General features: G+C 45.4%; 1 protein-coding gene across 4 annotated transcripts in view; it reads right to left on the bottom strand.

The window, feature by feature from the left end:
- Window positions 1-15,352, bottom strand: part of LOC111953363 (nck-associated protein 5) — a 106,244-nt gene that overhangs the window by 47,396 nt on the left and 43,496 nt on the right. For all 4 annotated transcript variants that reach the window (XM_070435551.1, XM_070435550.1, XM_023972589.2 and 1 more), the window contains 2 exons: window positions 5,914-6,004; window positions 310-486 (listed from right to left, as the gene is read on the bottom strand). In XM_070435551.1, coding sequence (XP_070291652.1) covers window positions 310-486; window positions 5,914-6,004 — 268 coding nt within the window. The remainder of the gene's footprint in view (window positions 1-309; window positions 487-5,913; window positions 6,005-15,352) is intronic.

Raw genomic sequence — 15,352 nt, 5'->3', positions numbered from 1 at the left:
TCTAGTGGGTGTACTGTATGGTCGGAAACAATCAGAATCAGAAGGATTACTCAAAATGGATTTCTGACTCAACTGTTGCTAATGCTGAGAACAGAACACACAGTGGAACAGTGGAGGAGCGCTATGGAAATGAACAAAGACATTTGTAAAGGCCCCAAGTCCCGAAACCTGAGCCCTCTGTGGAGCGCTTTGCTCTTCAAACAGCAGAGCGCACAATCCTTTGATAAGACCATTATGCTCCAGACTGCAAACATAAGAAGGAGAGCCTGGTCGGGGAGGCAGAAGAGAGAGCCATGTTTTAAACTGTACCTCTAGGGTGCGCAGACGCTCCAGAAGGAGCTTTGTTTGGTCCTGAAACTCTTCCGCTCGGCTGATGCTGCCGACGTCTGGCAGCAAAGGGTCTCCAGAAGACGGCAGTGGGCTACTACCGCTGCTGTTCTGCTCCAAGCTGTCACGCGTCTTCTGCACCTCCTCTGAGAGTTTATCCTGATAGACAGACGAGAGGAAAGAGAAAGAGAGAGAGAGAGAGAGAAGACGATGGAGAGAGAGCAAAAGAGAAATAGAGAGAAAGGCAGAGAGAAGGAGAGTGAGAAAGAAAGAGAGAAAGACAAAGGCGGGAGAAGAAGGAGAGAGAGGGGAAGAAGGAGAGAGAACAGAGAGGAGAGAGAGAGGGGAAGAAGGAGAGAGAACAGAGAGGAGAGAGAGAGGGAAAGAGAAGAAAAAAAACAATTCAACACCCAAAACATCCCCTAATMCCTAATCGCGTTTCACTTGTATTTCCAAAGAGTGRCAGTGACCTTGAGACCTCTCCATCTTGTCTGCCGATAGAGGACCCCACACCCCTCTTTCTCCCCCCCTTCACAACCTGCCTCAGTCTCCAGCTGTGACACTAATGCACAGAGGCGGAAATTAAAAGCGAACACAATAAAACGATGGGGTCCATGATATCCCCAGGCCCGCTGGGCATGGCTCACCAAGAGAGTCACAGACGAGACAGCATCCTGATATTTGACTAGCTAATTNAGAAGGAGAGAAAAAGAAACAGATAGAGAGAGAACAGAGAGGAGAGAGCGAGAGGGGAAGAGAGAAAAAAACTATTAAACTCCAAAACATCCCCTAATCCCTAATCGCGTTTCACTTGTATTTCAAGAGAGTGGCAGTGACCTTGAGACCTCTCCATCTTGTCTGCCGATAGGGGACCCCACACCCACCCCCCCCTTCACACCCTGCCTCAGTCTCCAGCTGTGACACTAATACACAGAGGCGGAAATTAAAAGCAAACACAATAAAATTATGGGGTCCCTGATAATGGCTCACCAGGAGATTCACAGACCAGACAGCATCCTGACATTGATTAGCTAATTAGGTACTGTACATTCAACACAGGATATAGAGTACTGGTAAAGGAGGATATGTCATGTGTCGTCAGTCAATTATTCTCAAGTATTTTCACACTATCCTAGAAGTCAAGGAGGGATTTTCTTTCACTCCGATATTACCATTCAAATTAATTATATCATGCTACCTTGGTCTTAAATCAGTACACGATGTTGTTTTGTATGTGATATTGAGACATATAGCATAGCCATAGCCTGTTGTTAAATCTAATATACTGTATTTACAACAAACGCAATTTTCCTTACAATTGAATACAAAAMCCCTACCAATGGGGATTTATGATGGATTTCCTGCATCCAAAACAAAGTGATATGCCGATAATATGAAACGCTTAATCCTCACTGGACTAAACTGGGCACTCATCTGTATGCATTGAATGTGCTTTTAAAAAAACAACACCGCTTCTGGGGTGATATAGTTGCCATGAATCCTAAATGTAGGTACATTTCAATAGGAGAGATTGAGACACCTTTAAATACTCAACATGCATGGCTTAGTCCGATCGAAGGAGGTCACCGCCCTTTCATTTGCAACATCCATTTCACAAACCCTCTTATCTCCATCCTATTCCAAATCTGATCAARGACCAGAGAGGGATGAAACTACAATTGAGCTGGGAGTTAGATGCCGTGTAAACCTCAACACCATGCCTATAGCCAGCCAATGAGCTTTGCAATGCAAGTAAATGGACTTTCCCCCCAAAATCTCACCAAAGCCTTTTTTTTTGTTATCGCCTAATGTACACCTGTGCACCTCTGTTAAATTTTCATTCAATCCTTCTCTTCCCCCCTTGACAGTTAATTGTCAAGTCTGATGATAGGCTTTCACGGACGCAGACAGCCATGGCTGGAGACATTGACAGATGAGGTTGAGTCCTTGCTAGCGCCGCCATATACAAACGCATTCCAAATCAAGTCRTCCCTCCCTCCCGAACATGAATTTGAAATGCTGTCCTTGGCAACAACTAGCATTACATTTTGCTTTGAACATTAAAGGACTATTCCAATCTTGGCTAAAACATACCGGTGGTTCCTAATCTTGACTTTGTTTGATTATTTTGTTTCGCAGGCACTTTGAAACCAGGGTTGTATTCATTTGTAAAAAGTTAAGCATTTCTTATTTTACAAGTTCAGGTCGTCCCTCCCTGTTCGAGTCAGTTTTCTTCTGTTTGGTGCATAATGAATATGACCCATATCTCTCCTCCAGTAATGGTACCATTAATTGAGAGCTTGTTCTTATTACCACAGCCCTGTTACGTCTGATTGCTTGCTGAACATCTGGTTACAGTAGGTACAGTCATCTCGGTAACCTAACATATGTCTCTCTCCACATGTGTGTGTTTGATGCATCCGTTCACATAAGTTAGAGCAAAATCGATCCCCCACCCTGGCACACGTCAGAGCGAAATCAATCCCCTCCACTGGCACATGTTGACAGATCCTAATTCCATGTTTAATAATCCACTCAGGTTGATTCATTCTGGGGCTGCTGTTCTTCTGTATAATACCCATCATTTGAATAATCACAGGGTATCTGGCTATGTGGAAATATGGTCCACTGCTGAGAGAGACTCTACACCGCAAAAGACCCCCTATTCCTGTTATGCCTAGTGCTAAATACTTTATGGGCCCCGGTCAAACATTGTGCTCTGTATAAGGAATAGGGGATTCAGAGTTATACTCCCTACGCTCACCCACAATAAATCTAGCTAATGCATGTATTAGGCTATTTGAAATGTATACTGCCATACCTCCATTTCCCGTTATGATGCAAATTTGTTATATTTGTTATTTTGTTTCACCTTTATTTAACCAGGTAGGCCAGTTGRGAACAAGTTGTCATTTACAACTGCGACCTGGCCAAGATAAAGCAAAGCAGTGCGACACAAACAACAACGCAGAGTTACACATGGGATAAACAAACGTACAGTCAATAACACAATAGAAAAATCGATATACAGTGTGTGCAAATGTAGTAAGATTAAGGGAGGTAAGGCAATAAATCGGCCATAGTGGCATAATAATTACTATTTAGCAATTAAACACTGGAGTGATTTAGTAGATGTGCAGAAGATGAATATGCAAGTAGAAATACTGGGGTGCAAAAGAACAAAAAAATAAATAACAATATGGGTATGAGGTAGGTGCGAGGCTATTTACAGATGGGCTGTRTACAGGTGCAATGATCGGTAAGATTCTCTGACAGCTGATGCTTAAAGTTAGTGAGGGAGATATAAGACTCCAGCTTCAGTGATTTTTGCAATTCGTTCCAGTCAGCAGAGAACTGGAAGGAAAGGCGGCCAAAGGAGGAGTTGGCTTGGGGATGACCAGTGAAATATACCTGCTGGAGCGTGTGCTACGGGTGGGTGCTGCTATCGTGACAAGTGAGCTGAGATTAAGCAGGGCTTTACCTAGCAAAGACTTATAGATGATCTGGAGCCAGTGGGTTTGGCGACGAATATGAAGCAAGGGCCAGCCAACGAGAGCAWACAGGTCGCCGTGGTGAGTAGTATATAGGGCTTTGGTGACAAAACAGATGGCACTGTGATAGACTACATCCAGTTTGCTTGTTGTTTGCAGTTGGAGGCTATTTTGTAAATTACATCGCCGAAGTCAAGGATCGGTAGAATAGTCAATTTTTTTAAATAATAAAATAAAATACAAAAATTATCCCCTTTTTCTCCCCAATTTCGTGGTATCCAATTGTTAGTAGTTACTGTCTTGTCTCATCGCTACAACTCCCGTACGGGCTCGGGCGAGACAAAGGTCGAGAGCCATGCGTCCTCCGAAACACAACCCGACCAAGCCGCACTGCTTCTTAACACAGCGTGCATCCAACCCGGAAGCCAGCCGCACCAATGTGTCAGAGGAAACACCGTACACCTAGCGACCTGGTCAGCGTGCACTGCGCCCGGCCCGCCACAGGAGTTGCTAGTGCGCGATGAGACAAGGATATCCCTACCGGCCAAACCCTCCCTAACCCGGACGACGCTAGGCCAATTGTGCGTCGCCCCATGGACCTCCCGGTCAAGGCCGGCTGCGACAGAGCCTGGGCTCGAACCCAGAGGATAGTCAATTTTGCGAGGGTATGTTTGGCAGCATGAGTGAAGGATGTTTTGTTGTGAAATATGAAGCCGATTCTAGATGTAATTTTTGATTGGAGATGTTTAATGTGAGTCTGGAAGGAGACACCTAGGTATTTGTAGTGGTCCACATATTCTAAGTCAGAACCGTCCAGAGTAGTGATGCTAGACGGACGGGCAGGTGTGGGCAGTTAGTTTTACTTGCATTTAAGAGCAGTTGGAGGCCACAAAAGGAGTGTTGTATGGCATTAAAGCTTGTCTGGAAGTTTGTTAACATTTACATTTTACATTATTTAGCAGACGCTCTTATCCAGAGCGACTTACAAATTGGAAAGTTCATACATATTTATCCTGGTCCCCCCGTGGGGAATGAACCCACAACCCAGGCGTTGCAAGCGCCATGCTCTACCAACTGAGCCACACGGGACCTAACATAGTTAACATAGTGTCCAAGAAGGGCCAGAAGTATATGAACTCTGTCTGAGAAGTAGTTTATGAACCAGGCGGGGAAATCATTTGAGAAACCAAGGCTGTTGAGTTTGCCGAAGAATGCAGTGGTCAACAGATTCGAATGCCTTGGCCAGGTCGATGAAGACGGCTGCACAGTATTGTCTTTTATCGATGGCGGTTATGATATTGTTTAGGACTTTGAGCGTGGCTGAGGTGCACCCATGACCAGCTCGGAAACCAGGTTGCAGAGCGGAGAAGGTACGGTGGGATTCGAAATGGTCGATGATCTGTTTGTTAACTTGGCTTACGAAGACTTTAGAAAGGCAGGGTAGGATAGATATAGGTCTGTAACAGTTTGGGTCTAGAGTGTCTCCCCTTCTGAAGAGGGAGATGACCGCGGCAGCTTTCCAATCTTTAGGGATCTCAGACGATACGAAAGAGGTTGAATAGGCTAGTAATAGGGGTTGCAACAATTGCGGCGGATAATTTTAGAAAGAGTGGGTCCAGATTGTCTAGCCCAGCTGATTCGTAGGGGTCTAGATTTTGCAGCTCTTTCAGAACATCAGCTATCTGGATTTGGGTGAAGGAGAAATGGGTGAGGCTTGGGCAAGTTGCTGTAGGGGGTGCAGAGCTGTTGACATGCTCATTGAAATTCTCGATTATCGTAGATTATTGTAGATTTTTTCTTTCAAGAACAAGGACATTTCTAGGTGACTCCAAATTTGAATGGTGGTGTATATTTACCMAAAAATATATGGGGGATTGGTAAAGATACAGACAATTACATTGATAAAAGCCACAATCTATCTGCAATATTAAAGCTGATCTACCACTCCCCCCACACTCCTAATTGATGGTGAATAACAACAACTTATCCTAATGCATGGCCCGTGTTACCAAACAAAGCATTTCTCCTACACAAGCCTCTACCGTTTGGCTTTATAAAGAGCATTTTGGAGAAGTGCTGAGCAGTGCRGTGTTACCTTGTAGGCCTTCATGATGTCCACAGTGTCCACGGCTGTCTGCTCCAGCACCCCCTGGTTCTGCAGCAGCGTCCTCACTGTCTCTTCCATCCTGCACATGCACGCACACACACACACACAAACAGAGGGGGAAGAAGAAGGGGGAGATTGGTTTAGAGCCAGCAACACAAGAGGGGACGGTGGGTTTTGGATTGTACCCCAGTCCCTTCCCACTACAGTATGTGGTACACCACACGATGTGGTGCTGAATGGGTACATATGGTGCTGGGGAGGTTCAGAAGTGCATCCACTGAGGCAGRGTATTGACTGACTGCCTCTGCCCCAGTGCCTCTATGGGACTTGTGATACGGTTGTGCCTCGATTTTTGTGCCAAATATTGATTTCTCTCAATGCAAACCAKAGATTTTTACCCCACAGCCTACATCAATATTCTACTCCTCACCCCTGATTCCCATATGAATCACTACAATGGCATTACCTCTTGTTCTACATTCTCCCTGGCCTATTCTAGGTAAAAAACACATCCAGTGAGAGTTGGACCTTTAGGGAGATTGTCTAGGATAGGGCTCCCTCCATTGACCCGGCTGGAAATAGGCCTACAAGTCAGAGTACAAAGAGGTGGAGCGATGAAACCACTGTGACATTTCAGGAGAGGAATGCCATTGTGGAGCAGGGAGAGAAGGCCAGACTTTGATAAACGAAGACGAATTCCAAATCATCACACGGACAAAGCCAGGGACACAGCCAGGGACACAGCCAGGGRCCTACTGTAGCCAGGTACATAACCATGGATGGACAGATGGGTGTGTCATAAGATCTCTATCTTAGGAACGGCATTTCAACATTTCATGGGCGAAGAGACAGCAAAAGGACAGATAACTTGATGTTGCCGTAAACAGCATTAGGCCACCTACTTGTGTCTCACTGAATTCCCTGTCGGTGTCAGTCACCTTCAAGTGGTGACACTTCTGATCATCCTTTCAACAGGGACAGTTGACACTGTTAATTGTGCAGGCTTAACACACTCTGGTTTTGTTTGTTGTTTTGTTCTTACATCAGAGCTCAGTGAGATTTTGCCTGKTTTCCCGTCGCTGTTTTCACAGTTGAACTGTTGCACGATGGCTTTAGCGTAGGCAGGGCTGTGCTCTGCCATCGTAGTAGCCGCGCAATCTGGCAGGTTGAGTTGAAAGCCAGATAAGCTGGCTATAATCAGGCCTAGCTAGCTGACTGACTGAGAGGCTGAGTGAGTAGTCCGGTCTATGGCAGATTGCTGTAGCCCGCAGCTTAGGACACGGTCCTTAATCACTGTGGTCAGGGATAGGGGGTGTGGGACTGGGACATTGTAGTCAGGCCAGGTCAAGGACTTTATGACTGAATGACATACTAAATCAGATTAGTATKGTATTGGAAGTAACCAACATGGGGTAACTGACTCATTCAGAGTTTATTGACTTAACATTAGTTGGGAAAACAAATATGGCTGAGCTGAAATACAGTGGGATTCAGTCATCCTCTTCACAAACCTACCGGTGTGTCTACAGTGTGACCAGGGTCATGAGTTTTTTACTGGTCAGATCATGTCGKAAGGAATAACTCCTGACCCTTACTTTGATTCACTAGATGAATTACTTACCCAATATTTACATTGATACTGTATTATAARGGTAAAAAATATATWAAAAAATCCTGCTTCATCAAAACAACTTTATTTCACTATTTCWTTCCCTCAAAATCTTCTCTTCCCTAAAACAAACATATTCAAATCAAATTCTCCACATTCTCCGCCACATTACCAGACATTACCAGTGGTCTGACCCCGGTGACCTCCACATGGCTAAGTGACAGGATGATGGGGGCCTTTGATGTTCCACTCCTCTGGCTGGCCTGTGTTGTGGATGAGGACTAGGGGCTGTATGCCGGAGGTCTGGTGGCTGTGGCTAGCCAGCACCTGAAAGGGTCTCTTTGTGTGTTTTTAATAGGGGCTGATTCAGGGCAGATCACAAGAGCACATGGTGTGCCTCAAAAGTCCCAACAAGCAATGCTGGACACGCCCAGGCCCATTCTGAATCTACAGCCTGGCCAGGGGAGATGGGCAGAACAATTCACCTGCACACGCTCGTACACACGCTCGTACACACGCTCGTACACACGCTCGTACACACGCGCACACACAAGGCTTCCAGTGCCGATTTGAGGGGAATGACTTCAACATGTGTTGGATTCCCCAGACTGTTTGGTCACAGGGTCCTGTATGTACACCATATAAGCAGAGAGAGAGCGAGAGAGCAGAGGGGGATAAAGGGACCATGGATATGGATGGAAGCCACTGCAGAGAGGTGACAAAGTCTGACTTCATAGAACATGCTGACGCCATACCGTGACTGCCTGACGCCATACCGTGACTGTCAAAATGCTATTCTATGAATCAGGAATGTCCAGGACTAGCTGTAATGGTCTGCTGAACAGCTTATTCTAATAGTTAGTTAAATAGTTAACCAATAGCTACCCGGAATATCTGCACACTGTATCTTTTGACTCATCACATACGCTGCTGCTACTGTTTATTATCTGTCACTTTATTCCTAGTTATATGTACAGTACATATCTACCTCAATTACCTTGTTCCCCTGCACATGGACACTGTACTGGTACCCTGTGAATATAGCCAYGTTATCGTTACTCGTGTATTTATTCCTCGTGTTGGACTATTATTTTTCCAGCATTTCTCTTTTTTTCTCTCTACATTGTTGGGAAGGGCCCGTAAGTAAGCATTTCACTGTTAGTCTACACCTGTTGTTTGCGAAGCACGTGACATGTGGTAATGCCATGACAATTCAAAAAGCTATGACACGTCGTAACGCCATGACACGTCGTAACGCTATGACACGTCGTAACGCTATGACACGTCGTAACGCCATGACACGTCGTAACGCTATGACACGTCGTAACGCTATGACACGTCGTAACGCTATGACATGATGTAATGCTGCAACATTGGCATTCAAAAGCTACATATGAGAGGAAGCCAAACAAATTTTTATTGGGCGTCTTTTCAGCTACTAGCATACAATTTACATATGACACATCTCATCCCTCAGCGCCATACATGACTAAGGGAGATTAGCTACACACACAGTGACCTGAACATAACATTTAGTTCTATTGTCGCTGTTGTCCTCTTGAAAGGCGGGTTCAAGTTTAGCTCCCATTAATTCGAACCACATTTCTCCCTCCGATTCATCTGGGGGAGCATCACAAATAGGACTGTCTTGGACAATTACCCCTGATAATCACATTTTGATGGTGTACTGATTAGGAATTATAGTGCTTTCTGAAGCTATTTAGCGGTATAATTTGCGAGGACAGGGGAGGTAGATCCACGAGGTTGTTTTGAGTGCATAATGCTTTAAAAAAAAATAAAAAAAATAATGGTTTATATGTAATCAAATAGAGTGTGGTTTAAAAGATCCTGAGTGTTTATTTCATTTATCTCTAATAATAAACTTGGATTAAGATCCTAACTGTAATCCATTGACAATTTCAAAACATCCTCAAGTGGCACATGCACTGTATATTAAGTGTAAATATGATATCACTTCGATTCAATTTACATAGGCCAGAGTCTATGATCTTTTTCTCCCTAACAACTTCAGCCATTAACTTTGTCTATGATACTAAATGTAMTAACATTGCCATTTAAAATCTGTTGGGAATTTCCTATTTTTGTGTGAAACACTTCAATCTTTACGCTATCAACTCTACTTGATGTCAACCCAACCCATTAGAGCTGATAACAATCTAAGTGAAAACATGCTGTGAAAGATAGCTTTGATTCTAAACAAAAAAAAACATAAATCTGTGTCCGAACAGATTTTTCTTAATGTGGTTACAATCTCAGTGGTTGTACATGACCTTCTATTGAGGACCTCGCTGGAGAAAAGGAGGGAGGAAGGGAAGGATGGAGGGATGGATTAAAGAAGGCAAAGCCTGACTCGTTTGACCCCCAGACTGCACCAGCTGAATTTCAAACACGTCGGCAACAGCCAGGAAGTACAATTAAGTCTCCAATCAATCTCCAGCCCCAGGTTATAACAAAACACACACAACACACCACACACACACACACACACACACACACACACACACACACACACACACACACACACACACACACACACACACACACACACACACACACACACACACACACACACACACAACACACACACACCAACACACACACACACACACACACACACACACACACACACACACATCACTTCAAGTAAATCCAATGGGGAAAGGAAGCCAGATGTCTGAATGAGCTGAATGAGGTGTGTTTGACAAGTCATCAGAACATGCAAACCATTGATGGACCAAAATGGCCTGTTAGAGGTAGAACACCCTGTGTGGCGGTCTCCCCTGCTTCCTGTGTCTCCCATTACTCATGTCTCAGCCGCTTTCAGATGGCCCGAACATTGACACACAGATTTGCAGCTTCATGCCATTAAAGCCATGAAAACGTTCACCACTGTCCAGACATCAAATGGGACGCCATTTTTATCACCTGTCAATAAAAACTATCAAGCGCTATTCCAGTTGTAGAACGGATACTAGTGAAATTAAATTAGTTCTCAGAGGTACCTCTAACAATGCTTCATGCACAACCAAGGATTTAGCAAAAGAACGACACACACACACACACACACACACGCACACACACACAGATCTTTAAACGCTCACACTGATCAAATTGCCTCAGTCTAACTTACCCCATGTTGCTGAATTTGGGTCCGTTGGGGTTCTTACAAACATCCTTTCTCCTAAACAATGCCACAAACACCGTGCACACTTCCCTAAGCTCCATGGGGACAAGCAAAAGGACCAGCCAGCCAGCCTGCTCTCAGTGTCACCGGATGACCCAGACACAGATCAAAATGTGGGTCTGCTGAAATAGGCCAGTCAAGAATCATACAAGCCTGAGTGCTTTTCCCATCGAACAGACACTGCCAGCATGTTTGGTTGGTCGTCCGTTAGCTRGTCGCTGGTTTGGAATCATGAACCACACACAACCCGCAGGCCAGTCTCAACCAGTCTCGCTTTCTATGAGGTGGCCTGCCTTGTGRTGGGTTATTATCCAATCCCTATGCTGTCCCAGTCAGGATGATGGTCTGGTAAGGGAAGTCCAAAGGGAGGGAGAAGTTAAGGGGGAGGGAAACCCTTTCCCATATGTCCCATGTTAAGCCTGAGCCAGAGGAGRACAGCCCCTGCTGTGTCGACGCTAGGCTGYGGCTAGGCTACAACCAGATTTCAGGTCTGTGGCCACAGGGGGGAAGCCAGGATAGGGATCACTCAGCCTGGGATGAGTGTGAGGGATGGATTGGTGGAGGGGTGGATGGATGGATGGATGGACAGCAGACATGTGGAGCTTTATTAGCTTCCAGGGATTAGGGAGGCTGAGTTGAAACCAGCACTTTCTATTGCTATGTAAGTCACTGCTGTGTCGTCATGTCAATACTATGCACAAGCAATAATCCCACAAATTGACAGACAGGCAGACAGACAAAGACAAACAGACGTATTTCTCAGGACACATATTACCATGATAGAGAAAGAGTGAGACCGTGAGCTCACGGGTTGGTTGGATTGATCTATCTGGCTACTGCAGCCTCCGGGCTCCTTGGGAAAAGCCCTGGTCCAAACTCTCACTCCATCAACACGGTATTAGGAGCTGAGCTCTCCAAAACACCCCATTAACCATGTTTGACAAAGACACAATTTGAAAANTGTAATCTATTGCTATGTAATCTATTGCTATGTAATCTATTGCTATGTAATCTATTGCTATGTAATCTATTGCTATGTAATCTATTGCTATGTAAGTCACTGCTGTGTCGTCATGTCAATACTGTACACAAGCAATAATCGCACAAATTGACAGACTGAAAGACAAACAGACGTATGTCTCAGGACACATATTACCATGATAGAGAAAGAGTGAGACCATGAGCTCATGGGTTGGATTGATCTACCTGGCTACTGCAGCCTCGGGGCTCATTGGGAAATGCCCTGGACCAAACTCTCACTCCATCAACACGGTATTAGGAGCTGAGCTCTCCCAAACCCCCATTAAGAAGGTTTGACAAAGGCACAATTTGAAAAGTCTTGAAAAAAAGAGTAGGGAACAATCATCAGGTTGYGGCTGGATTGGGGTCACGAGGGGTCACCATGACTTGATGGATAAATATTATTATCGCCTTATCTTCACCTGGCAATAGCTCCTGGAAAACTCACCCAAACGATCCGACTCAGCACTCTTGAAGTTCCATTTTTCCGGTTGAACACTCTTTTTCTCATTTCCACTAAATCTCCTCCACCTCTATAAATGCATGTAATTGCCCGGCAGGCCGATAGATTAAGCTAAGCCACTTCTTTATCCTCTTTCAAACTTTTGTTTTGTGTTCTTTCGACCAGAATGGGTCATTGTAGTGGGGACTCTCCTGGCCTCTACCCTCTCCTCCTACCTTAGAGGGCACTGAGCGACCTGGACCCCTAATAAAGCCCTCAGGACAAATGCTGYTGGGGTCWCTGCACTCGTTCTCTGACCAAGCGATACACATCCAGTTTTGTTTAAAGCGGAAAATGGGGGGGGCATCGTTCCCCTTTAGCACAGGGGAAGCATTACAAATTCCTTAAATCCTAGGACCACTGGCTCTTTCAAGTCACCTTTGACCCCTGACAATGAGACATGCATGACGGGGAGGCAGGGGGACACCAAAGGGACGAGTGAGACAGTCAGAGGCCAGGCAGGCCAAGGCAGTTATGTCACTGTTTAACAGCCTCCTGTTCTTCTGAGAGAGATAACGACAACCTCCAGGATGCTTCCACCATTTTCATTTCATTTGAGTGAAGTACCGTGTCACATAGGGTACAAGTCTCACAAACACRCGACCAAAAAGTCACTGCATGGACATATGGATAAGACTCGAGTTAATTCCTCTTGAAAACACAATTCTTTCTCTTTTCCCTCCTTTAGTTGAGGTTGGAGTTCGAGGAAATCCATTATGTTTTTTCCACRTGTACATCTCTGGCCATAGGAAGCAGTTAGCAGTGAGCCAAGGGGCTCCCAGCAGAGGCCTCTAGCCCTCTGAGGCTCCCGGAGGATCTGCGCTAGGGTTATGTGCGTGTGTGTGTGTGCGTGACTGCGTATGTGCGTGTGAAGGGTAGCATGTACGGCCCACATGCAGCATAGAACATCACTGACGGGCCCCAGAGGAGACACTTAGGGAGGATGACAGGATGAATCGTATTACTCCACAGCACAGCCAGGAGCACAGCTGTCCCGCAACTGCGTCACTTCCCCCCCCCCTTCAACCTCCTCAAACCTCACCCTGCCTGGATGCTCCTCTTGGGGCATGGAGAGGAGAAGGTGGCTGTGGTCAGGTTCTCTCCCCTCTACACACAACCAGCTAAGGTCCTTGTACATTCCCTATCATAAGCATCTWCTGTGCTTGGCATTGCTGCTATGTAATGAAGTACAGGGTCATTTCAAGTTATACGCCATGTTAACACCTTTATTCTCGACATTTTGATGAGGTAACAACAGGAGAGCGCCTCTGAAAATCCCCTATGAAATGACCCGCTGTAAACAATCAAGACAGAGCAGCGAATTTCACCKACGTTTTTATTGATCAGCATTCRGGATAATGTGTATCCAAGTCGGTACTGTGGACATCTTGATAGGTTTTGAAAAGGATCCAAAATAAACAGAACAAAGCGGAAGCATCCATTAACACTTTAGCAACGGCTATAGAGGAGAAAGAAACCTCACTGGCTCAACCCTCGAAACCTCACTGGCTCAACCCTCGAAACCTCACTGGCTCAACCCTCGAAATAAATGACTTTAGTAGCGGCTATTAAGGCACAAGTGTCTCTATGCATTGACCATGCGTATCAGTCTACGTGCCTGATCATGTGTGGACAGGTGTTCATATTACTCCATAGACAACTCCTGTGTCGCCTGCCTGCCTGCCTGCCTGCCTGCCTGCCTGCCTGCCTGCCGAGAGAGGATCAACAGCCATCAGACGTATGCTGTCCACTCACAGCCATCAGACTTTGCTGTTCTCCACACCTTGCATCACTCCATCAGACTTTGCTGTTCCACTCACAGCCATCAGACTTGGTGTTCCACTCACAGCCATCAGACTTGCAGTTCCCACAGCTCACTATGTCACTAAGTCAGACTTTTGCTGTTCTCACAGCATCACTGCTGTTAAAAGCCATCAGACTTTGCAGTTCCCCTCACATGAGCCATCAGACTTTTGCTTTGTTCACTCACAGCCATCAGACTATCGCTTTGCCATCACGCATCACAGACTTATGAGCTTAGTTCCACTCACACCCATCCAGACTTTTGCTGTTCCAATCACAGCCATTCAGGACTTTTGCGAGCACCAGTACCACTCACAAAGCCATCCAGACTTTCATAGTTCGTCTCCACTCCAAGCATCAGAGCTTTGCAGTTTCCCACTCACAGCCAATCAGAAAATTTTGCTGTTCACTTCACAGCCATCAACACATTAGCGATGGATTTGAGAGATGGTTATTAGACTGATAATATGTGTCAACAGTTCTATATCTTAAAACCACCCACATTCAATTAGACGGGTTTGTTTGTTCTGATTATACTATTTCTCGTCCACCCACCCTCCTGTGGTTTGCAATTAACCCGAGTTACACGGAGTTCCCAATGTTAGTCACGGAAATTGGAATGATTGAAGGTTTTATTAGGCGGGATTAGGGAGGACATTTCTGAAATTGTAATTTTCATTCAGAGGTCTACCGATCAACTTTGGAGAGGTTATTCAGATGAAACAAGTCTGTCTATCATTACTGTTATTCTACAGTGGTTTTGCTGTACTTCTGGGACGAGTCCGAAAACTTCAGTATGGAGGGGGGAGCATCACTCCGTTCTTATCAAAAAAAAACAAAAATGGTTATAACTTAGCTTGCACTGTGTGTAATCTATGTCTGTTACCAGGACCTGAAATACACACACTCTACTTTGATCTGCACTCTTAACGTCACCTGACACTGCCGCGCACATACCACGACATCACACACGACACAGACAAGACAACACACACCACACTACAATTCACTCCGTACGGAATAACCCATAGTTGGTGCTTTGATGATATTTTACAGGCGTCAAACGAGTGTCAGATTACAAGCGCTGAGTCGTGAAAGTTAGGCATTCCGTGCGTTCACACAATGATCAAGCTTTCCTGTCTTGCGCCCTTTCAAAGGGCCTGCCGCTGGTGGTAGGATGCAGACAGCAGACCTGCCTCGTGGCCACAGTGACATGGAATATGCAGTGACCTTATGGAAGTGTATGGAATCTGGTGCGGTGGCACTCATCTGCGATGTCAAGCGGCAT

Source organism: Salvelinus sp. IW2-2015, linkage group LG27, assembly GCF_002910315.2.
Source record: "Salvelinus sp. IW2-2015 linkage group LG27, ASM291031v2, whole genome shotgun sequence".
In the NCBI taxonomy this organism is placed as follows: domain Eukaryota; kingdom Metazoa; phylum Chordata; class Actinopteri; order Salmoniformes; family Salmonidae; genus Salvelinus; species Salvelinus sp. IW2-2015.
Note: the sequence above shows the minus strand (reverse complement) of the source record. Positions and strands in the feature narration are given on the sequence as shown.